This window comes from Toxotes jaculatrix, chromosome 2 (genome assembly GCF_017976425.1).
Source record: "Toxotes jaculatrix isolate fToxJac2 chromosome 2, fToxJac2.pri, whole genome shotgun sequence".
Lineage (NCBI taxonomy): Eukaryota > Metazoa > Chordata > Actinopteri > Toxotidae > Toxotes > Toxotes jaculatrix.
The window spans coordinates 24,107,928-24,134,017 of NC_054395.1; the positions used below are offsets into that span (position 1 = coordinate 24,107,928).

General features: G+C 39.7%; 1 protein-coding gene across 1 annotated transcript in view; it reads left to right on the forward strand.

Annotated features, from left to right (window-relative positions):
- The window catches only part of LOC121191945 (metabotropic glutamate receptor 4-like), a 104,360-nt gene that overhangs the window by 45,440 nt on the left and 32,830 nt on the right, over nucleotides 1–26,090 (forward strand). The window contains exon 2 of the mRNA XM_041053434.1: nucleotides 8,943–9,159. Coding sequence (XP_040909368.1) covers nucleotides 8,943–9,159 — 217 coding nt within the window. The remainder of the gene's footprint in view (nucleotides 1–8,942; nucleotides 9,160–26,090) is intronic.

The following is a 26,090-nucleotide window of genomic DNA, read 5'->3' on the forward strand; positions in this document are numbered from 1 at the left end:
AATTCAGCTGCAACAAATTTTTTTTTTTGGTTGTTTTTGCTAAGGCAAAGTATGAAAAATGAACTACCTATTTGTGACAAAAGGTTGAAATGAAATGGAACAGCCCACCCCTGGAAGAATGGGAAATAAATTCTTATTTAGTATTGCCTGTCTGTTCTCTTTTTCCAGAGATACAAAGATTTATGCAAACTGTAACAATGAAGAAATGGCTGCTGGCCTCTGTTTTTGCGCCGTGTTTTGTGTGTGTGTGTGTGTGTGTCTGTGCATGCGAGAGAGTGCACAACTGAATAAACGAACAATGACAAAAACAGTTGTGCCGACTGGCTTGTACATCACATCACACCCAGGGCTTTCACAGACACAGAACTTGTAAATCAGGTCTTGGAACGCTGAAGTGGAAGAGACCTGGGGATGTTTGGTGCCAGAAAGCAAACCAATCAGTGAAACTGCAGTTAGGTACGGTGGAAAATGAAGCTGAGCTTACACAACATCACCCGATTAATCAATTAAGCTCCAACCCTCAAACATGTAAATGCGCTGTTCCTCATAAAATATGAAGGCACACCAAAGTCTAACATATTTCACTTCTTTTGCTGAAGGAAAAGCATTTTCAGATCTCTCTCCCCCATCACTGAACAAACTAGCTTGTTTGACTCAGAGACAGATATTTAAACATATAAAACAGCAGGGAAAACATGAACAACAATGACAAACAAAGAAATCACAGTTGAAGAAAAGCCACCAAATGTTTTTAAAATTTTTTGATTCAGAGGATTTTATATCACAGATATGAGTTCCACTCAGTTTTTCACATTAACTCCCACATCCATTTCTACTTTTATTCTAAAGAAAATAACTGTGACCGTAATATTCTTGGCAGTTATTAATTGAACCAGAGGACAAATTTCCTTCATAGTTCTTTCTTGTGTAAAATAAAGCTTTAAATTGCTGCCAAATTCATTAAGCAGCGTACCTAATTTTCAAGGAAATGAAGACAAAGGAAAAACATGTAGTAGCACATGGTGTGGTGAAAACGCAGGGAAGCAATCCACGTTAATGAAAGGCAGAATACAGGAAATGAAAGGTGCCCTGTGAAGGGACTATTTTCTACTTGAAGTTTTTTTTTCTTGCTTTAACATCATTTTCTTTCAAATGTCTCCCTTGAATCCCACAAAGTTCAGTCTGACGGAGGATGGATGGGTCTCATCTTGATAAATAAGACCCTTATTTAACATACAGCATCTAGGAGCATCTGCTATTACCCTGTAAACATGACTGTCACACTTATGGATCTAAACAGCATAAGTGCCAAGGGCTGAGTGAGAAGAGGGAAGCAAGGAGTCACTGAGATGTAGCACATTATTTTCAGCGTTTCTTGGTGTATTTATGAAATACTTAATAATGCTGGCTCTAAGACTGGCTTCCTGATTTGAGTGTGTTTTTTTCCCTCGTCTTATTAGGACGGACTGTGGTGCTGTGTGGAAAGGAAAGTTTTTTTGGTCTTTTTTTTTTTTTTTTAATCCTGTCTCTGTTTGACGCTGTTTGTCTATCTGGTTTCCTGTGAACCGCAATTTGTAAAATACAGGTTGAATAGTTGAAGATATACAACTTCAAACGCTGTTTCAGAGACTTTACAGCATCAAAGACATAAAACCCTACTGTGAAAGTACCACCGGTTAAGTGATAAGCTCGATCAGGGAGGGCTTTTATGGAAATTTGTTTCAGCTCTTTAAACAAATACTTTTGTGTTTTTTGTTTTTGATGAAAATCCCGACCAGTTCTCATTGTCCTGCACATGCTGTAAGTCCAGCATGGTCTCACAGAATTGTGACTGTGTGCAAAAGGCATTCTGGGATTGCTAGCATAAAATGCTGTACATGCGATGGAAACTACATTTTTGCTCGTACAATAACATTTACTATCCACTTGCACAGCCAAATGATAAATACAACTGTGAATATTTACCGTTATAATTATCATTATGGGTCAGCTGATTTCATTGTAGATCACGTACCTGTAAGTATATACAGATTCACTGTGTAGTGATTCTCAGTACTCATGTATGCGTTTCAGATAAAGCACCCTATCATACTAATAAAATATACATTATATAGCAGATTTGAACTATGTACTATGCAGAACATCAAGAGGCATTTTTGTGTAAAATGGTGGAGGATAAATATAGTGCACTAGGCTGCAAATAAGGAGGAATTTCAGACACAGTCTAACACTCTTAGACAAATTTCCATGCAGACAAAACATCCTCGTTTTTCAAGTACAGCACTGTTAAGCTCTGGGAGAGCTGTCAGTGGACTTTCACTGCGGACCGAAGCTTGGAGCAGTGCCAAAGCGTTTTAACAGAGCTCTTAATGTCTCTGTTTTGCTTCCGTCCTTTGAGAACAATAAGTGCATTTGTTGACAGTAACGTCCGACACTTTCTGTCTGTCTGGGCCTTCGGAGTCTTCTGAATCTATGAAGGACTGAATTTTATTAAGAACATAAAAGTTGCAGCTACTCTGATGACTGTAGGGACGCTTAGTTTAGTGGTAGTGGGTTAGTTTTGGTTTAGCCTGGCACACACACCAATTAAAGTGCAGTTTAAGCATAAATTAAAAAGAGCAAAAACCAGACTGAATGAACTGTTACAGGATAGACAGAGTAGTTAACAGAACAACAAAACATGGCCATGTGCATGTAAGTTATTTTACTCCTTTTTGAACTCATCATGTCGAATGAATGAGTACAATAATACTGTGTGCAGAATAAAGCATGCGCTTTATGACAGCCATCACAGAACCAGAGCTGTGAGACAGCAATCTAGCCCCTGCTAGATGTCACCCTGCCAGGATCAGTGATTACAGCCTGGACATTTCATGCCACGCACCAAAGTCGGCAATTACTGACCAGTAATTACATTACAGCAACCACTGTGTTAATTCTTTATCTGATACTCTATAACTACGTATTGTCAGAACAGCAAGGTTCAGTTTCCTGCATTTGTTCGGCATCCTGATTCATCCCTTAAAGATAAAAGCTTATATATTATACTAGAAGAACATGCGGAAAGTGAAAGGCAACACTGCCTTACGGAAACACTTCTCAAAAGGGACTCTTGCAGTGAGTTGTAAACAGGGAACGTGGAAAACCAAGAAATTAGCACCTGTGGTCCCTTGCAGAAAAGCAAATCGGAGTTTAATTCCTGGCCCAGGCATCTGTGTGGAGCTTGCATTGTTCACTTTGGTCTCACCATATTGATCTTGGTAACAATGGGTGGAAAGATCTCAGTGTGCTTTATGACTCAGCAGATTGGTTCTGCAGTTAGTCACAGGGTCAAGCCAAACTGTAGAGGAAGCAACCTTTTATTTATTTATTTATTTTAACTTGGCAGAAGTGAGGTGTCTTAATGACAACAACACTGAAACTGTTGAGTAGACTGGAAATAAGAAACCACATAAAAATTATATACAACACAATGGTTTGATTAATCAGTACGCCAAGAAGAGAACTGTTTAACTTCTCACTGGTAAGAATGGAAATCTTCACCGCGGGGATTCACTGACTGGATAACATCCAGTGTTACATTCAGCTGCTTCTTAATTGAATAGTGAAGACCACACTGTGTGCCTGAAGGTGCTGGCAAGTGTCAGACATTTGGCTGTTGGGGCCTCCTAAGAGAAAAAACATAACTACACTTGCCTCTGACTGAACGTTAAAAAAAAAAAAAAAAAACAGGTGTAAAACGGTTCTGTAAATTAGAAGCTACAGCACTGTTATTGGGGCCACTCGTACAGTTTCCCTCCAGGATTCTGACAGGCAAATGGTTGGGGGGTTGGGGGGGAGGACTGACTGTTCACTAAACCCTGCTCCTCTAAGTCACCGTTCAAGCTTTCTGGCACTGCACATATGCAGTTCACAATGACAACCATATTTACCACTCGAAATTCATAGTAATTTTTAAAAAAACAATGGCTCCCTGATTTCACACAGAAGCATACAAAAGCTTCTCATTTGTAGCCAAGGATCGTTGATTTTTTTTTGGGGTCAGAATTGACGATTGTTGTTGGATTTTATCAGCTAGGAAGTTAGCTAACACCAACTCTGTGAGTTTCAAACTGACTAGTTTTAAACTTGAAGGGGCCTCAAATATGTATGTGGTTGCCAAAACCAACAGTAAAGTTCTATGTCCCAGGCAAAGAGGTGGCATAAATACAGAGCTTCACTGTTCTTGTATTGCAGGATGAATATATTACAGTGTTCTAAATAAAAAATGTAATTAAAATGTTATGGGAACACTCCAAAGGGCACCTTTAACATTATATCAAGTAACACGTATTTCTGGAGAGGCTGGAGTCTAAACTTTCCCAGAGCAAATAAAGAGCAGGGCAGAACGGCTATAATTACTCTAAACTCTGCTGTGGATGTACAGGTTGCTTAGCTGTGATTGAAAAGTGAGAGAGAGGTTTAGTGAAACATCAGTTGCCATCTTTGGATGACACACGGTTTTAGCTGAATCTCATGTTCTGAAAAAGTCACGTCAACACAACCTTTTGGATTTTATATTATATTAAGATGAAATATCAACGCCTCTTAGTCACAGTGGCGCTGTATAACTGTAAGACTAACGCACAAGTTAGATGATGCAAAAACCTTTTCTTTGTGTTTTATTTATTTATATTTTACACTGCAAACATATTTGCAGGAAGTATTTACTGAAACATTTCCAGAGCCCAACTGAAGCTTTTGATTTTTCTTCCCCGGCAAACAGTACAGATGTATAATATTTCTGTACAGTTCTAATGAGCATCATTACTCCTGCATTGATGCAGTGCCAAATGAGCTCATTGAATTTTTAAAAAGGCACAGTTATTTAAAGCAAGTGATTTGAACATTAAATCTGCATCAAAAATCTGCTAGAAACTCACATCACAGCAATTAAGCATAGTTCCCAAGCCCATTAGCAATTAAATGGATAGTGCTGGGGTGGGGGGGCAGATTAAAGCAGTTCTATAAACTTGGGTTGGGGGTGGGGGGGGGCATACTGTATTGGTATACTCTGTATGAAGTAAATGGGTCACAAAGAGCTCACATGAGAGGACAGGAAGCTCAGCTGCTTTAGTCTCAGCCTGAACGCATGTATACAGAAAATCACGAAAATGGAGCCATGACAAGATTTTTTTTTTGAACAACCTACTCAGATCTTTACCACTGAATCTGGATGCAAGTACAGTGAGCCATCCTAAACTCAGCCGAACAGTGCGGTTTTCATACATCAAACCCCTGCCAAGATATTCTCTCCTTGCTGCATATGGCACATTCTCTCTCCCTCTTTTTATTTTTTTTTTTAACAACACATCACATCTTTATTTTTCCTCCCAATCCCTGTTTCTTTTGATTTTCTAGAGGGAGATTGGAGTGGGCTTTCGCTGAGGAATTAAATTTCTTGAGTCAATGCTAAGAAATGACTGTGTTCTATTAGTGGAGACACACTGTTCAGGACTATCGCTGTAGTCCAGTGAGCAAGAAATCTCGCCAATACAAACATGATAAGCTCTGCCTGTCCCGGTTCTTGACAGAATGCTGAAATTGTGTGATTGTTACAGCAGTGAAAATCCCTCAGGTGAAAAATACAACACAGGGTAGCTTCAGTGCAGCTCCCACTTACTTGGCAGATATGGGACTAGACACGTCACAGCAGCACCACAATATATGACAGCAACAAAATTAAAAACACACACAAAAAAAGAGGTAAATTTAAAGACAGGGGCCAAACATTTACCTAGATATTTTCAAAGTATTGCACCATTTATGTGACAAATGTTTTGTTTTGTTTTTTAAATTCAGTTTTCATTTAGTTACCGAGTCTTTATGGTTTTCTAGTAGCTATAGCGAGGAAATGCCAGAGACCCTTTCATGTGTCACCGTATATTTTATTCCAAAGAACACAATGTATTTTCAAAATTAACTAATAAAAGCACATCTATCACTCTGACACAGAAACTGAGTGAACTGTAGTTGCAAATGGCTAAAAGGCAAATTTTCGCTCTGCTGCTGTGTGCTAGAACATTGGAATAATCTAAAATCAGACATCATTAACACCGTCCAAACACCTTTGCACAACACTTTAATTTCAGTTTGCTATATCCCGCTTCGTGACGTCAAAGAAGTGCGAAGAGAAAAAAAAAAAAAGATGGTTCACACTTTCACTGTTTCCAAGAGGGAGAAAAACACAGATGTAAAGAGAGAGCAGTTCCACCAACCGTCAAAGCAAACACAAAATAAGCAAACTCGGGGGTCAGGTGTACATTAGCCTGCTGTTACCACCAGGTGTTAAATCAACAAGTCAGCTGATTGCCATCAATCCACGGGGTGCCGAGCGAGAGCCCGTCAAGGTCTGAGTCTCTAAGAGCATCCCAGAGGAACACGTGCAGGAGGCATATCGGCCTCCAACACTGATGCCACTCAGTGGTCACAGTTCCTAAGGAAATACAATTTGCACATGCAATTCAGGTCAAAACAAGACAGCTGATGCAGAAAGGCTCTGTGGACACGGCACAGAGTGCTGGTCTGGGACAACTGAAAAGCCGTCAGTCCAGGAGGCTGACATGCAACATGCACATCGTCCATTACAGCACACACAGATGTCCTTTTCCTACCTCTTCTCTTCTTTGAAAGGGAATCGAGCTAACAAGCCTGCCTTTTGATGGGCATCTCAGGTCATTACCTATAAAGCCAAGCCCGCACTGAAGCACTGTCAATGCACAGTGGGTTTTTATTTGAACCTCAAATACCTGATGTTATTACAGTCCACGGTTCAGGCTTTACCCAGCGGATCCTTGTGGCATGAAAAGGAATGCCGGTGTGGAGTTACATGAGTTGTTAGGAGCTGTAGGTCATGGGTACAGAGTGAACAGCTGTGCTCCTAACACAGGCTGCAGCGATGAGCAGGGAGCACAGCAGAAGCAGGATCAGTGCAGCGCTACAGCTGACCACATCAAAGGCCTCCGCTGTGTGAAGTGCGGGAGAGAGGAAGGGACGATATCACTTCCACAGCAGTCTGTCTGCAGTTAGTGGAGCAAATATTGGTAAAGCAGAACTGTCGGTGGGTAAAGTTTACTTTGATGTAGGACTGCTGGATGCAGGTACTGTACATGGGTTGGTAGGTAACTTGATTTTCCCCCAAAATTCACCATTTTCATTTTGAAATTCAGACTCAGAAAAAGCAGACACAGAAAGTCATACATCGTCTAAGCTGTAATAAATTAATGTTGTTATACCGCAGGTTTCAAAGTGCTTTTGAGTGTCAGCTCATCCCTTCATCTCAGTATGGATGCTCAAAGGTGACAGCATTTGTCAAAATCCCCAGGGCTACACTGAGGTGCAATGACAAACAGTACTTAGAGAGGATGGGCAACATTTCATTCACAAGTGATGAAAAAAAAAAAAAAAAAGGGGCAAAGTCGACTACTTTGACCTTCTAATTTATTACTGGAATAACACAGCTATTGCGATACTGTATTATTAAAATAATTTGTAACAGATAACAATTTCTAGATTAGGAGGGTATTGGCCATTGCAAACTGAATTTCGGAAACGGTTATTATCTTCACATGATTATAAAAACTAAGCAATACTCCCAAGCAGCTAATTTTCACTCATTTGTCAACATAATGTTCTTCTATTTGTGTATTTCTTTCAGTGTTTTGTGTTTTTACTATGAAAAAGATACTAGATTTCTTGGATTAAGACCTCTTAAAAGGCAGAAGTGGCCTAAGGACACGTACTGTAGTCTGCTCTAATACTGGGCTGGTTCATGCACATGAGAAGATGTTTCCGCCACTGACTCAAATGGAATCAAACTCTGTTCTGCTTTAAAGCAGCACTAGCTCTGCCCTCTGCATGTACTGCCTGAATTCATCAACCCTGGGGAATCAGGACAAAAAAAAAAAAAAAAATGCATTAGCATAAAAAGCGTAGCCATATTTGAAGTTTAACCATGAGACACATTACTGAATGTCATAAAATCTGGTCAGTTAACTTCCAAACTGTGCAGGACAGAAGCCATACAGTAGAAAGATCACAGAAGCTATGGCAGCGATAAATCTGAAATAACTTGAGCAAGCAAAAGTTGAGATTACCAACTAAGAATTTCCTGCATGAGGCGGCTTCTGAAAGATTTCCGCAGAGAAACTAAGAACAGAGGGAGTTAAACCTTTTAGAAGAGTCACATGTGAAGGCAACCAGAACTCTGAGAATTGTACTCACCAACTTAAGCTTTTTACATGTCAACCTAGATGGTTTTGAACAGATTTATCAAAAGAGTGTTGTGACTTCCTTCAACGACTCTCTCAAGATCTAAGACAGTTTCCAACAGCAATACAAGTTTGACTTGCTCTTAATTACTTTCCATTCTATCAAGCTATTCCTCAACAGCTGACCTTATTGTGTTCTTCCATTCAAACTGTTCAAACCAAGTAACATAATAAGGTTATATTTTTAGTTTCCCCATTATACAGTAATAGCTTTGTGAATTTTGACAGGAACATCGGGTATTATTTCAGCTCTCAAGGCAGATCGTCTTGTGCTTATATGTTTTTGTCCAAATAAATCTCACATTATGTTGGAGACAAGTGTGAATTCATGAACAGATTAGCGTTGCTTGACTGGTATGGAAAATACTCCTCAGAAGGTATTGTAGCTAAGCCTGTGATCATCAGGACTATTTAAAGCAACAGCGTGCCAACTGGAGGGGATGAACAACCACCAAGAAGCAGCTGAGATATTTCAGCAGATGTTAGGTGTCATATTATAATCAGGTTTTTGTACATGAAACTGCAAGGAGGTTCCCTGCTGCATATATAATTAATTTACACAAAGTCTATTAATCTGTATATTTCACCATGTGTAACCACATCTTTCTCTTTCTTCCACTCTTCCTCTCAAAGATCCCGCAAGTGAGCTATGCCTCCACGGCTCCAGAGCTGAGTGATAACACCCGCTATGATTTCTTCTCCCGGGTGGTGCCCCCAGACACCTACCAGGCCCAGGCCATGGTGGACATTGTCAAAGCCATGCGCTGGAACTACGTCTCCACTGTAGCTTCAGAGGGAAACTACGGAGAAAGTGGCGTTGATGCGTTTATTCAAAAGTCTCGAGAGGATGGTGAGTCTTTCTTCCAACATTTCCACAAGTATCCTTGTTCATTCAGACTGATGTGAAAGCGTTTCCTACAAAGTGAATCTCACTTTGAGCCCTGAAAAGCACAATGAAAGTGTTTCCCTCTGAGTGGACAAGTAATTCATTCTCTAGTATAAGCAGCATAGTTGCTTATACTAAATTTGAAAGGATTGGGCTGAACTTTGAAGAACCTTGACATGGAAATGTGCTAGCAATGGCAAACTGCCTTGACATTGCTGTCTTTTGTTGGTACAGTCACACTGTAGAGTTCAAAATGGAGGAAACTGCAGTTTCAGTTTCCTATCTTACAACTGGCGCCAAGCAGCACCAAGTGCGACGCAAGTGTCTTTGCTAGTTTTAGACCAACGCAACTGTCATTTTCCTGTCCAGGGCCCACGGTGTTTAAATAACCAATTAACTTACGCTTTCACTTCGCACACGAGCAGATCCGTTTCCTCTGCAGAGAGGCGTTCTTTCTTACCACCTCGCAAATCCAACATTATAATAGCAATCTGACTTTAGAGTAAGCTCTCAGCTCTTACCTCTGGGGAATATGTGCTTCACAGATATGTTCAGTGGATGCAGTGAGGGAACTGAATTTGATTTTCAAACACTGAGAAGCAGTGACTGTAAAAGTGAGGCTGCACAACTAGCAGGAGCAACATAAGGAAATAGCATTGTGCAGTTCTGGGAATACAGTCAGTTTGGCACAGGAAGTTGCCCGAACACGCTCAGCCTGACCCCTGACCCTTGCTGAAGCAGAACGTAATCACTACCGACATGTCCAGTACTCTCTGTGCCACTGCATCCCTTTCTTTCCTGCCAGCTCTGAGCTGCTGCCCATCATCAGTCGCTCTAGAGCGGCACCAGCAGCAGATTACTCCCGCAGAGCCCTCCAGTCTGTCCAGCTCAGCTGCTTATTTGCCTAACAATTCATACAAGGGGGACTCAAAACCCAACACAACTGTTCTTGTATGATTTCAGCTTTTTCTAATTTTTCTGAAAATGTTCTTTCATTTTTTTTCCTTTGCATGTATAATTTAAATCCTTAGATATAAGCCTTTGAAAACAGTTCTTTATAATTCAAAATTCCCATAAAAAGGACAGACGGAAAGATGATAATGGCTTCTACAGCCTTAAAGAGGTTGGAATCATCCTTTAAAAAGGTGAGCAGAAAGTGATTCTCAAATCAATCCCCTACAAATGGGTATGTAACTATTTTTAAGAGCTGAAATCCAAAGTCTGTTTGCTGGCTTAGCTGAGAGTGTGAAGAGTCCCTCTTCCTTTTTTTGCATTTTAAAAAAATCTGTTTCTATGAAAGTAAAATCCAGTTTCAAAGGTAGGTGTCTGTGAAAGGTCGCATAAAATACCAACTAACTGAGAAACAGTTGATGGCTGTAATGTACTAAAAGTAGACCACAAGCCAGGGTAAACAAATCAGGTCTCAAAATGTCAAAATAAAAGACTTTAAGGAGACAGGAAACATATTCAAAAGTTTCATTAGGCCTTAAGGGTAGTAAGTATACAATGCATTTTAGTGATAAACAAATATAAAGTTTTTCCTTTGAACTCACACACCTGCGTGTTGATGTTTCTGGATTTGCCATTTTCTTTTGCTCAAAACGTCTCACTTGGGAGTCAGGTGGAGAATCCCTGAAGGTGCCTCCAATTCATTTTTATCCACACTCAGCACAGCCTTTCATTACATCGAGCCCTCACTGAGTCATGAATGCTTAAAGCCCTGGAAACTTCAATTTCCAGCTACAGAGACCTTTTTCTTTCCAAGGGGTTTTACTGCATTTAGCGATATCATGTCACAATCCAGTGTGCCCGCTGAGGTCAAACCTTAATTAGAAAGGTTTTGTAAGGCTCCAAGGGGAGCCGCAACATGCTCGTTGTATTATGTAGGTGAGGCTCATGTATTATTAGAATGGTGGTTTGGATGGTGTGTTGTGATGAAATCAGTGTTTTTGGGGTCCTTATTAAACTACAGTTCACAATTTACAGCTATTGCATACAAGTAGTTGTTGGTTTTCATAATCCAATCTTCTTCATCTCATGTCTCTCACACTACATTTGGAATAGTCTTATCAATGTCTAATGATAGCTTGTTTTCATCTGTGTTATAATGTAACAACTATTTAGGCAATAAATGAGCAAACTGCAGTATATTGGATAAAACTATAGTACTTTAAAACTATATAATGTATATATATATACGCCTTTACTTATTTTCTGCTGATGTAGGCAGTGATTGCAACATGCAGTAATCTGACACTGGTCACAAGAATACTAGTATACTACGGGTGTAGCTCCAGGGCATATCTGACTGAGGCCTCAGCTTAAGTATGTAAATTACACAAGTCTGATCCCTGCCAGGTTTGATGAACATTTCCCAAATGTCACTAAGACTGAAGAGATGTCAAGACAAAGATGAACTACGAGACAGGGATGCTTCTAGTTTTGAATGTCTCAGCACGGAAGGTCAAACATCTGTCTTCATAGACATTTGATTTGATTTGTTTGATTTGTTGAGCCATTTGTACAGCTGTGTTTGCTCAGGAAACTCAAGGAGGCGCCACATGGGAAACACTTTAAATTTTGAATCTGAAAGTCCTGTTTTTCCACAAAATTTACTGTCACTTGATTAAACCAACTGACAGTTAAAGGCAGCATGTCAGTCCTGAACTGTCAACCATGCAAGCAAAATCTCTGCTTAGAGACCAACACAACCTCTTCACTGCCTTTCAACTGTAAACGAGAATTTAGACAGAATTTCTACAGCTGCTTTAAATATGATGACTGGTGAGATCTTTCCAAAACATGTCCCATTGCCATGTCCTTTCCTCCTATTCAAATTTTGATTGATTATGTGAGAGACACAGAGGACAAGCAGGTAGCTCTGTCAAAATCAAAGCTGCAGGTATTTGGCTGCTAAATGGGTTCTGCAGTTGTCTGCTCACATAATAAAACAGCCAGATCAGAATTGGCCAAATGCTCTATCTCATTAACCAGCCAAAGGCCATACTGAGCATCAGGCTCACCCACCTCATGTCACAGTGGCCCTGTTTTCACTGTGCTGCTTTGTGTGGAGGAAAGCTGATTATAGCTTTGAATGGCAGAGTTGTGTTTGATGGTGCAGGTAAAAATAGAACAGATTCTCTAGTTTTATTGCATAAAAATTACACATTTATTTCTTTTGTTCTTTTGATTTCTGCTGTTTGTGAAAAAAAAAAAAAAACAGCAACATCTTGGAAACCAAATTATAACTGCGCTGCTAGAGTCAGTTAACTCATACAGCTTGGTTATTTATGGTCTTTTATATTATTTACGGCATTCAAATAAAAAATGTTTTTCTACATGAATGTTGTTTGCATAATTATGTGTAATTTAGTCATAAGCCCTAACAACAAGACAAACAAGATGATTCAAAGTCGAACTGAAATTACACTGAATTTTTGCTGATAAATCAATGCATGTATCCTTGGTGTTTGTTTTAGACTTGCGTGCTTATTTAGTCAAAATTGTAAAAACCATAAGGAAGAGATTTATTTACTTATTTATTGCCGTGACAGCGTCTTCTATATTGGTGTTCTCCGGGGTTTCCAGGGTGAAATTCACTTATATTTCTGCTCCACAGCTAGCCGCAAGCTCATAAATGGATATAATGACATTTTTAATTCAGCCTTTTTCTCACAGCACGGTGCAGTTTAACATTTCTGCTTAAGGCTGGGGGACAAATATAAAAATTTCACCCATAATGAGACAAAAAAGACAGAATAATCAAAGTAACAAAAATAGTGTGGCCTTTCAAATGTCCATTTAGTTTTATTGTGTCCACTTGCTTCCTGGGGAAAGGGGACAAATAAATTCTTACATTTGGCTTTGAAAAGAATACAGACCCTTAGTTATAGGCTAATTGTTTGTTATTTTATATTTTTATTTACATTTTCACAAAGTAGTGGCATCTGTGCATGTAGCAGTGGTTTTAGGGGCATAGGGGCGCTGGCATAGGTGTTGAAGTGTTGTGTCAGATGTAAGATGACACAAGGTCCTGCTGGCAAGAGAATCTGATATCATTGGATCCCAGCTTGCTGGGCTTTCAAGTGGAAAGAGAATTTAACTGGAAACTCACACAGCATTTGATCAGACTGGTTGGACTTGAGTATCAGCACCGTGGAGCAGAAACAGTTTGACACTGGGGCAGTCGATATCTCAGAGGAGGTTGCGAATAACCTTTGGTGTTTTTGTGAGAGCAAGCGTGAACTCCAGCTCAAAAGGGTGAGAACAATTAAGACAACCAAGGGGAACCGGCATGCTCCTCAGATGACTTTGTTTTTTTGTACATTAAATCCAAGTTTAAGATGAGTTACAATATTTCCTTAAATAACAGAGGTATGAAAATGGTGACTGGCACTTTTGTGATCTCTAAATGCAGCATACTTGTAGCATCCTCAGGAAAAGTATATAACCATAAATGTTCCAACTCAAAACAAAGACACTATCTAATTTCCTCAGAATATCCACAGCATGACTGCATGAGTGTACATGCACAGCCATGAAAATGGTTCTGGATATTTGTTCCAAATTTTATGGCAATCAATCTGACAGTTGACAAGACATTTCACTAAAACCAAAAATGTCAGCATCATGGTGGAGCTAGAGAAAAACCCAGGAGGCATCATTTCCATCCAACTGTTACCGAGATGTTTAAATCTGGACCAAGGTGCTTGCCCAGCCAGCCAACCATCAGACCAACTTTACCTTTCCTAAAGCCATAGCACTAGGCTAAAAGAGTCATTCCAGTGTCATATTTGGCTACGTGCCTTTTTGTAACTGTAACTTTTGGTCACTGTGTACTGCATAAATGTCCATTATTTCAAAACTCTACAAAGTAATATTATACAATTTATTAAAGGGGGCCATGCAGTAAATTCTGCAAATAACATAGTCAGAGCAAGAAAGTTTTTGCTTATTCACTGGTTTTGTTTTCAAGGGAGTAAGACACAGCAGTTCTTTAAAAGAATTTCTAGCGATAAAGTTGCAGAACAGGGAAAGGTGGCATGAATGTTTAATGCTAGACCATGCAAGCTTCACATATAGAACCTGTTTGCATGGGTCACTCAGGCGTGTCAGCCCTCTGAATTCTGGGATGCTGAACAGTGTCATCGTCAGGACAGTTTGTCAAACGGCTATATATCATTTCATCCGCAGCTGCTGGACCGTCGCTGAAATGTCCCATCTCCGGGACGCAGAGCCGTTTCAGAAAAGCAGTATTTTCATTTGGGCCTTTCCCATTGTATAACATCTATCAAAGCGCCTCTTGGGATTAAGGCTGGAGGGTCATTACGGAAGATGATTGCAAGAGAGGAGGGATAAAACATTTTTTTCAGTATGATGTCTTGCCGTCGCCACCCTTGAAATGGAAGACTGTCCTTGATGCGCAATTCTTCGCTCCCTCAGTAGACTTCACTCTGTTTGTGCTTCTCTCTGAAAAGCTGTTGTTCCTCCAGTGTCCTTATTAGAGAGTGCACAGTCCTCTGCAGTAATGGAGGCTGACGCACCGTGTCATTTTATTTTCACCTTGTGAAAAGCAGTGTGATTTTCTTGCAGTAGATATTGTACCCCTTCCTATTACATCCCCTATGCAGTCAAATTAAGTGGATGTAACAGAGTCAGGTTGTGACACTCTTTGAAATTAAAGCATTAGGGGAATTTATCTCACGTGGGCCTGTAAAACTAAACCTCAAATGTGTGTATAACAATTTTTACAGCTGCCTCTTGGTGTGCTCTCCTTTTCCCAAATTTGGACACTGACACTCAAATGTTACCATCTTAGATTAGTTGGGTGGATAATTTTAATTCTTAATTATTTATTAATTAATTAATCAGAGTTTTTTTTTTTTTCTTCCTTAAATGACAGCTGAAGCAGAGGAGGAGGAGGAAGAGGGCAAAGACAGCACACAGCAGCACAGGGACGACAGGGAGATTATGCAAATGTTAGAAATGAGGGTTGCGTACTGCGCCCTTTGTCATGAGGGAAATGTCAAGAGGAATGATTTGAATACTCATTAACCTGAAACGCAGAGTGAAAAATATTTTCTGAAGAAGAGTTTTCAGTATTATTTTTTAAATGTTTTGTATGGGCAATACAAACAGGACATCACTTATTATGGAAATGCACCTTATGAGATTACGATGCTGGAGCTATTATTAAGATATTGCAATGATCAAGGCAAAGCACCATAGTCTGTGTAATGAACTGATTTTGATGTTTTCAGGCTTGTTGTGCCATGGTAAAAAGAATTACCAGAACAGCTGAGCAATTCAATAAACAAAGTGTTAGCATTATGCAAATTTGAAGCACAGTATTTCCTGTTTAATGTACTTTCTTATTCTAATTATACTCTTGTGTGAAAAAGAAAGAAATGAAGGGAGGAATAAAGGAAAGAGGAGAGGAAGGAAGGAAGGAGTTCATGTCCCCTTGCCTCAACATATCAAACAAAGGAAGTGCTCCTCCTGATGAACGGTGTTTTAGACTTCTAAAGGGTTAAAGGAGACCTTAGAGGAATTTTCTTTGACTGCAAATCCACCTGTATCCCTTGAATTTCACCCATAATCCCAGCACTGCTCACCTGCTGACATTATTCAAACTACAGTATGGCCAGTGAGTGATGTGGGAAAATTGCTGAAAGGAAGAATTGATAGAATTGATAGAAAGGAAGAATTTACAACAACATCCAAACAGAAATTTTGATGAAGCTCTCTCTTCTCTCTATAACTTCACTTCAGTTACATTGTTATGCTGCTTTGCCCATTTCGCACTTTTCTATTTTCCACCGTTCATTTCCTTGTTTGATTAGCAGTTTGCAGCATTTTGCAAATGGTTTCATTTCTTTAAAACTGTCACAGCTACACTTTCAAGGGCTGCTTTATGTTACTTTCAACCACCTGGAACTTGGTTCCTCAGACAGTTTGAAAATCAATGAAGGGTTTTAGCTGCAGGTGTGCAGAGAGAGAGAGAACGATTGTCAAGACTCTTCCACAGATCTGCTATTTGCATAATGTGCTTTATCTCTATCATGTCAAAGAGACTTCCCAAAACTGCACGACAGAATATCCCAAACTTTCCTCTTAGAACAGAAAACTCAAATCTGTGGGTTTAGTTTATCAGCTTAAAGTTTTTCAGTTATGCTATCTAATCCGTTGCATTAAAACTGGGTTGACACACAATTTTATCAGTGACATGTGATAAGTAGAAAGTTAGCTAGTCTGCAAAAAGCGCAAATAAGATATTTTGGGTCTGTAATTAAAGTTAATACAATTAAGCGTGTAAGTTGCTGCAGGAACGCCAGATGTTCCTGTGAATATTTAACCTTGTTCACTGTGAGAGCAGAAGCATTAAGACCAATAACAATTCAACAAAGGAGAGAACTCTTATGGGGATTGTTCATTGCTGTATCTTGGAGAAGTTAAAAGCCCAGCAAGGCTGGTGTGGTCTGTCCTGGGGCCTGCCAGAGGCAATATTAAAGGTGAAGACACTTTATCACAAAATGGATGAACCTCCAGGTAGTTGGATCTGCTGCAGCTAAAGGGGGGAGTATCTGTGAACCTTGGTGCAGTCTGATGGTGTGGCACATTTTGGAAAGAGGCAAGCACAGCAGTATTTTCTTTACATATACTTGAAATACTATTTTAAAAACAATACTTTGGCATCGGTAATGAGCCAGAATACCAGTCCAGAAAAACTTATCTTGGATAGAGCTTTCTTACCAGTCACTAGTCAGTCACTAGAAATCTATTTTCCACTATTTACTAAGATTGACTCTTCAGCCATTAATTCAGATCTCCCTATACGAACGGTAAATCAGTATTAGAGTGCAACACTTTTCTTTATTTTCTGGAGTGGAAAGGTCTAATTGCAAATGAAAACCCCTGTTACTTGAACAATTTTAAAATGTAAACTCTGAATGTAGTGGCAGTTCTGACTAAGCACCAAATACAAAGCCAACTGTTAAGTATCTCTTTAACAGGGCTGCAACTAATGATCATTTTCATTTTTTTGGAAAATCCGCTTCCTTGTACTATGCAACAGGCCAGTTCAGTTTACTATTATATATATGACAAATCAAAAACATCAAATCCTCACATTTGAATCTGGAATCAGCAAATCTCTGGCACTTTGCTTGAAAAATGGCTATAACGACGTATCAATCACCAAAATCATTGCCAATTAACCTTTTGTTCATCGCCTAATCGATAAATCGACTAACTGTTGCAGCCCTACTCCCGAGCACTATTTCTGTGATTAAATTGACAGCGCAGAATGTCATGTAGGATATAATGGCATATGATCCTGCTAAATAACAGGCACCTTAGATATGGGCTTATCCCGTATCCTCTAAATACAAAAACATCAAGCAACTTACTCTTACTCACACCGAAATGAGCACAGTCATATTTATTAGCCAGATGAACACTGGTACCCGAAGTAGTAACTGTACTGACAAAAACAAAAAAAGCACCACTGACCATTCATACTGCCGCAGCTCTTTGTCTGTGACCACACTGCACTTGCTGCTGGCACTATCAGCAGGTTACAATGAAGAATGCCAGCAAAGCCAAGAAGCTATTTATCACATCTGAGGCACTGATAAAGAAAAACTGCGATGTGTCAGGGGATAAAAAGGGATTTAAATTTAGAATGTCAACCATTTTTTCACTGATCTGTTGTCAGAAATGTATGCTAGCTACCGAAGCTATCCTATCTCCTATAGATAGACAGTGACAGTCAAACATCAAATGTAGTTGCAGGGAAAGTTTTCAGCAGCTCTTTGACAATGTGAGAACGGGCACCTCAAGGCCTACTGCAGCTAGCCCACGCCTGATTAGACAGCACCATTAATGTTTGGTTTGCCTCATGAGAGTGAGGCAATATATACTTTAAACTCTACAGCTAAGGTCTGACAACATTTTCATCTTAAGAGCTTTGCTTTGTGGATTCTCCTTGGTAAGAGGAAAGTCCCATGGTTGTCAGGTGAGTTATTTTACCACAGAGCAGAAAAGCTCATTTCACAGCGCTTAGAGGGCCGTCTTTGATTTATAAATCATTTGCACTGAGAAGGAAAATGTCATTCAGTCATTTTGAAATCTAATTTATAGTTGCCCCAGAACCTGTTGTCATGTAGCATTTTGTCACTCAGGATCTGGGAGCTGAATTGACAGCATGCTCTCCAGCAAAACTGCTCAATGGCCGACAGTGATGCGGAGTGACTATTCTCTCCTGAAGAATTAAAAAAAAAAAAAAAAAAATGCATTATCAAAATTTCAGTATGTGAAGTGTGTATCCTCAGGTCAAACTGCCACATTTGAACAAAGAAACTTTGCTATTAACACTGGTCAGAACTTCACAGTTGCTGAAAAATAGGCCAGTGTTGGATTTCTCTCAAGCTCCTGCTGACACAGACGGATCATTTGAGCTTACACCACCGAGTTGAAATAATCATTTTTAATGTGTGTCATGGTGGTGAAATAAAAATAACTCTTCCCTGTTGTAGCAGCAACAGTGCTTCAAAGTTTATTTCTGAACACACGGTTGTACTGAAAAGTACTGATCACACTACGAGATGTCTATTTTACCAATAGTTTGACAGAAAGATTCTTTAGACTAAAGAACTGCTGATATTCAGTGTTTTTATATTGAACTGTGTCATGTATTATAACTGTGGGGGAACTCTGTTTTGGTTCAAGACTTTCATACAATCAAAGATCATCATATCACTCATATCTGAAGCTTACAACACTTTACAGTTTAATCTCCCCTTAAAATAATCATGTGCTTCTGCTAAAATGCATTGCAGTGGTGGTAATGCATGGTTACGGCACGCATCAAACTGAAGGAACGGCGTGGGATGAATAATCTGAACAAAACAACATGTTCTGTCTCTGCTGCCCTCTTGCCCTCCATGAGCTTCCCCTGCACTGTGGGGATAAATAGAGAGTGGGTCCATATCCCCCCGGGGGACTTAGAGCACGCTGATATGGAGCAGAGTTGCTGACAGATGTAATACCACGACCGGTTGCCATTTGGCTTAAGAAAATAGCCGTGCCAACAAATACTTTCAGTTGATCCATCAACTTTGACGGCAGAGTGTAACTACAGTTCCAGCCTTGCTGGGGTCTCATACAGTCTTCCACAGATTGTTTGCAGAGTCATCAATACAAGCGCGAGTGGATAATTTTTTTTTTGTTGTTGTTTTAGAGACCAAAGATTAGACCCATGCAGCACTTAACACTCAATTTAACAGCTAGTCCAGATTACAGCACCTGTTGTAGCATTGTAGCTGAATCATAGCTCCCTTTCTTTATATTTTTTTATAACTAGTACAGTGCCCGTTCAACATGTGCCTGTCGTTAGGGGTTGATTGCTCGGCCTGCGTAAATCCGGCTTGCAGCTTTCTTGATAGCATCATCCAAACACCTTCGCACTCCACACTGCACCTCCTTGGGTCCTGACCAATACACCCGTGAAGTTTGAAGTCTATTGGATGAGCAGTTGTCAAGAAAATCGAAATACAGACACACAGACAGAGATTCCTCCATTCAAAGTTAGACTAATGCAGTGCCTGTTCGTGCACTGGTCAAGTATCAGCATGCAAAAATCTCGAGGACTGTTCATCCAAAAGACTTCACAGTCGACACTGCACCAGGTTTGAACTGAAAAATATCAACTTAAATTTGAAAAACACTGATATTACTTGTTCATCTAGACTAAAATAGAGCAAATCCTGTTTGTAAACGATACTGGAACACAAAAACAGATACTCATAAGATATGATAAGTTACTGATCATGATCCAGAATCATACGCCAAAATTAGGGAGCAGTAGACAATAATGTAATGATAATAAGACTAAAAGAAAGAGTATATGTAACCTGAGGGAGACAAGTCTGGAACCTAGTGAGCAGACAAGATAACATGAAAACAAATATTGATTACTGACGCTGCCAATGATGGAGATGATTATAAAACATGCTTTTATTCGAGGTATCTTTTTAATAGAAATGGTGGGATACTCCTTTTACAGAAACCTTATAGGAAGATGCATCACAGTAATCACAGTCTTCTTTAATCCTATTTAATTTCACACATCACCATGTAGATGTCTTTCTTATTAACATCAGAGCATCTCCCCATGAGCACATTTGAAACCCATTATAAAAGACTACACAGAAAGCTGGAAAATTGCAAATTACTTCCTATCATTTTGTTTCATCTTATGATCCTTTGATACCCAAATATTCAGCAGCACCACTTTCTTTCAATGACATAGCAGAGCCAGGTTGCAGAGGCACTGTATGGTTAGTTATTCAGAAAGAAAAAAACAAAACAAAACAAAAAACAATGAGGCCATAGAGGCCTGTCATGCTACCTGCACGGATTACTGGATTCTTTAAATGTTATAGGAGAGTGTTAAGAGTTGAATTAATATAGATGCGCTAAGCTTAAACCATATTGTAGGGAATATGTTGCAGATTGATTCATTTGTGTTGTAACATTACTAATGTTTTCATATTCACTGTATTTCTATATGTATTATTTAGGTATAGGGACACGGTGATACAGAATATTTGTCTACAAGGAAAAAAATAGGCAGGTTATATCCCAAACAAATGCTTTATGCAAGAAATTATTTGCCGTTAAATTATCTGACTATTAAAATGCACAGTGCTGCAGTACACTGCATGTTATAACGGACATTTTAATATTATAAATACAGAACGAACAAAGAGCAAAATGCAGCGCATGTGTTGTGTATTGATTTGCTTTGAAGTTCCATGTTTTAAATAGCTCCTCAGTTTTTATGCTGACCTTAGATCCCTGACGCATTTTGGTAGAACTTTATTTAATCCTCAGACGTCCTGACCTGTCTTTGATTGAAACAGAATCAATGAAAACACACAGCATGACAAATATTTACACTATGAATTCTGTAAAGTTGTTTTTGCTGAAAATTTTGACACTGACTCAAAGCGTCTTTTGGGACATGAGTAATATTTTTTAGAGTGAAAAAGCACACAGTGTCTGTACATTCAAGCCTCAGATCGTCAGATGCTTCTAACATTTTCCCTCCTATTTATTTATGAATGAAGAGGCCAAACACACTTTTATATACAATACAGAACAATTCAACACCACCACAATGTGCAGCCTCAAAATGCACAACAGAATAGATTACAACACAAATTATCTATGAAAACTGTAATTTATATTGCATTTCACTGCATAATACAGATCGTTCTATCTCTCTGTTCACCCTGTATATGTCTAATCAATTCTGCAGTGCAGATATTTATTTACACGAACAGAGCAAAGCCAGACAGGGAGCCTGTGTTCGTGTGCTGCTCAGTGAAATCCGAGAGGGGAAACGTGACTCCCACCAGCCTCACATTAAACCATAGTTCGGCCTCATTTTCCCAGCAGTACATAACTGTGAACCCAAGGCTCATCACATCCAGTCCAAAGCTGCTCTCTGATATTAACCTGTAGACTCAGCAAGTCCCTGATAACTTGCCCACGATGTGCAGAAAATGCACTCAGAAACATCCACGTGTTTGAAGTGAATTCAAATGAAGAGACACTGCATATTCACATACACAGTGCATACACAATTCACACACGGTCGCTGTGAGCAGACATCTTTGATCAGATGTGGTAGATAAGGGTTACAGATGCGAAAGATGGCACAGATGCTTGGCATAATAGAGACAAATTGCAATGATATATAGGTGGGATTGGGGCCATTCATCTTTTCCCATCTAATATGAAATAAATAAATAAAATAAAATGCAATCTCTACCAAGTAATTCTTTCATACGACATGTTATTTGTTCATATGTGGTGTTTTCTCCGTGTTGCAGGCAGCAGCAGGTCAGCCACTGCCTTTAAATTCATCTGAGTCATCTGCATGTTCCTAAAATGGATGAAATTTGGTAGGCTGGGGTATATTTGCAGTTCAGCAGTCTATAATAATTATAATTGGATGTTATACAGTAATTGATCCCCTGAGGAGGAATTTCTTTTCTTTCATTTCTTTTTATCCCCTCAGCCCTGCACAGTGAGGTGAGAGAATAGAGTCAGGGACAGAACAGAGCCTTAAAGACTGTGGGGGATTTAGTGTCTTTCTCCAGGACACTTTGGCGACTGGCTGGTGGAACAGGGGACCGAACCTGGGCCTTTTCGGTTCAGGGTCAGGTTCCCCTAATGATTTCAGTGCACTCATTCAGTCTCGCTCCCCTCCCAGCATTTCACTCCCACTCACTTGCAGCTGTGTTTCTGATAAGAAGGGACAAACACAGTCTGTAAAAACAGATAATGGACCAATATTAAAACGCAGCACAGTTCCTACAGTTTGTCTAGGGTAATATTCTGCTGCCAGGGTTGGTCAGGATTGTACTTGTACTGTTGTTTTTCCTACTTAAAATCAATTCAGTCCACCCATCCATTTTTCTCCCTCTCAGGGGCCAGAGCATGTCCCAGCATGCATTTGATGAAAGGCAGAAAAACATTGGACAGGTTGCCAGTTTATCGCGAGCCTCTGATCAGCTGATTTGCATAAATCATTTGGTATACAGTTTCCTAAATCAGAGGGGGATATTACTTATCTCCCTATTTAGCTCTATCCACATCACCTTGTTTTGGTTCCTTACATCTTGCATTACTTTGATCTCATCAGAGAATATCTGTATAATGTGAGTCACTGTGATCACAGTAACGGTGGTTGTGGCGGAGCATAGCTGCTCTGTACATTAGACTACTGGTCAGCAGCCAGAAAGTATATACAGTACCATCAGTGGATTGATAGAGCAACACTGCAGTTCAAAGCAGATGGGAAATCAAAGCTCTGTGCAGCTCAAACAGGCTTTCTAATTATTAACGGATTCTGTCTGTTGCCTAATAAATCATTTGGTGCCATGCAACAGAAGCAGCAGCTTGGGCGTTGATGTTTTCATTCGACATTGAAGAAATTGACTTGTTTTTCAAGCCTATAGCCACAGAAGATGATTGACCATCAGTGCTGTAGAAGCAACCTCACTTTAGTTTCAGTTCTCAGTATTTTTTATGCTAATAATGTCATGCAGCTGCAAATTAAGCCTTGTAGCTTGTGTAGGTATTTCCACTAAGGACATCCCAATTAATAGGATATATTTATACCTGAACCTTCACCTCAGCGCCCACTTGGGTGTATTTTGTGTGCTTCTGCACAAGCACAGGAGCTGTGTTGCAATCAGCCACAGTGTCAGGGAATATTTAATGTTTATGGCAGCACTGTCTCTCCCACGGGTGTCAAATGAGAAGGAATATTAGTGTTCTGAGCTATTAGGAGAGCAGAGACTGGGGCTGACAATGGAAGACACGAGAGAGGAGGCTTGCAGTCTCCTCAGCAACAGATATTTTTAGAGGTGGTTTTTAGACATGGCTCAGATGTTAAGAGTGGTATAGGATGAGTGTTGGGAGAGAAAAACACTATTCATGAAGTTTTCAGCGGTAGCTGCAGGATAAAGGATGCTTCGGTTTGTCAGTCCATTTGACTTTGCACTTGCACACTTGGATATAAAGATGGATTAATAGGGTTTTGGCACAATGCAACAGGTCACCTGGAAAATGAGCAAACTCGCTAAATGTGATTAATGAATTATAGCATTTTTCACCTTGCCACACATAAAGCACAAGCCATTCTTTCAGTCTGGTTTTACACAAGCCGCTGATTGTTAATCTGTAGAGATCATTTTCAGGTAATTTTAATGCATAACTATAATTAATCAACAAATGATCCTGTCTGGTTGTCTCTGGAGACACAAACATTAAGGTAAATGGTGTTTTTTTTTCTAGACTGCTACACATTTGTAGTTAATTGCTTTATGATTGTGTCTCTCTGCATGTTCTTGTGTTTACAAAGTAACATTAGGCGGGAGATGGTGGTCAGGTTGAGTCTAATAGAAGGAAGGAGAGAAGAGGGGGAGCCATAAAGTGGATTTCCTTTAGATCCTGTCCAGTGGCAAAATGGAACCTAGCAATGTGTTTTATTGAAATCTGGTTCCTGTAAAGGGATTTGTTTCATTAGGTAAAACTAATATAAAACATGTAATGAGCAAGACCTATAATTACCAAGACCAATTAAAAGCCACTTAGGTTGTATTAAAATGTAATTCTGGAACAGGTTGTGATGGTCTGAATGCACGTGCGAAAGGCATTTCAGCAGGTAAACAATTGACTGTGAAGGAAAATAATTTCATTTACATTAGTTCTGAACAGATATAATAAAACAATCTGTGGCTTAGTGAATGTTGTTGGGGGGAAGGTGTAGGAATAACTTCAGGAGGGGGAAAAAAAAAACAATTCACACTTGGAGCAGGTAGGCATTGAATGTCTTGTTCAGTAGATGCTCCCTGCCACAGGGTTTGAACTGGGGTCAACGGACCACATCTTTGACCATCCTATACTTGGAGAGGAACGGATGGACAGATGCAAGGATGAATGGATGGTGTTAGCAATAAAATAAATTGCCGTGTCTACCCTTCAACTAACAGAGTTACAATACTGGGTCCGTGGAGGGCCTTGTAGAATGTGCTTCAACTCCCAGAGGTCAGGTTCTCATCCCCTGTTCCTCTCCCTGTTGTCTCCGGAGGTTAAGCAGCACTGCAGCATGCTGCCAGTGATGTGAGAAGAGAAGAAAAGGAAGGGACGAGTGCTCTGCTTCCACATAACAGATGTTGGGGGAATGAGGGACTGAAGTACCAGTGAGGCTAAGACATAGAATCTAATGATTGATAGAGTGTCTGAGAGCAGAGAGCTGCTGCTACGCTGATGCTAAATTTCCCATGTGCCTGTATGGGTAGTGTAAGTGTAATGACACAGAGAGGTAGACAGATAAACCTCTGCTTCAGTTTAATCAAAGACTAAACAATCAGGAGCACGTAGACTGTAGAAAGGCGCACAGATATCGTCAGCTGGGAAATGCTGTATTTGAATAAAGCTTCTTGCATTATTTCATACATTTAGTTTCACTTACTTTCAGTAAAATGCTTGGGGGTTAAAACTAAAGTGTACAAGTGTACAAACACAGAATTATACACATGCAGATCTATGAAGCCACACATACCGATGCGGATACGATTAATATTTTTGCCTGCAATTAAAGTTTTAATACCTATCAGTGAAAATGATGGGACAGAAGTTGCACAGTGTGTGTCATTTTGCTGGTTCTACACTACAGAAGAGCAGTCGAGCATGCAACCATTACGCACGGCTCTGGCTATTTATAGCACACGTTAGCATTGATCTGCCACATGCACCTGTACCAGTGATAATGATGTACCAGTGATTCAGTCACCACCACTGAACATCAGTAGTTTGTTTACAGCACTCAAAGCAAAACCTACTTTACAAAGTGCTTCAAAATTTAAGCTTAAAACAAAAAGATGATGCGCTGGGAAATAAAAAGGGGCCCCAATGTGAATTAAAAGAGCGGTCAAATAGAGCACACAAAAGCATTTCTACAAAATTAAGTTTACAAATGCACTTGTGATGAGTATTTTAACAAAACAAACAAACCTAAACCGACCTAAACTAGGTGTTTTAAAGACTGACACTGTGCCCTTTCACCTCACAGAGTATCTTTGCTTCACTATAGTACCTATAGGCTTGAATTTTAAAACTTTCTTTATACTGTGTCATCGTGTTTCTTTTCTGTATTCTCACTTGGCCCTTGTGGCTGTCTGAGAGTGTACACTCCCCTTAGGAGTGGTCTGCTGCACACGTGTTGAATCAGGTCATTACCTTGATTGTCTTCTATATAAGCACCATTCTGTCAGCACTTTTCATGCTCTGATAAAGGCCTATGGCCAAAACACATC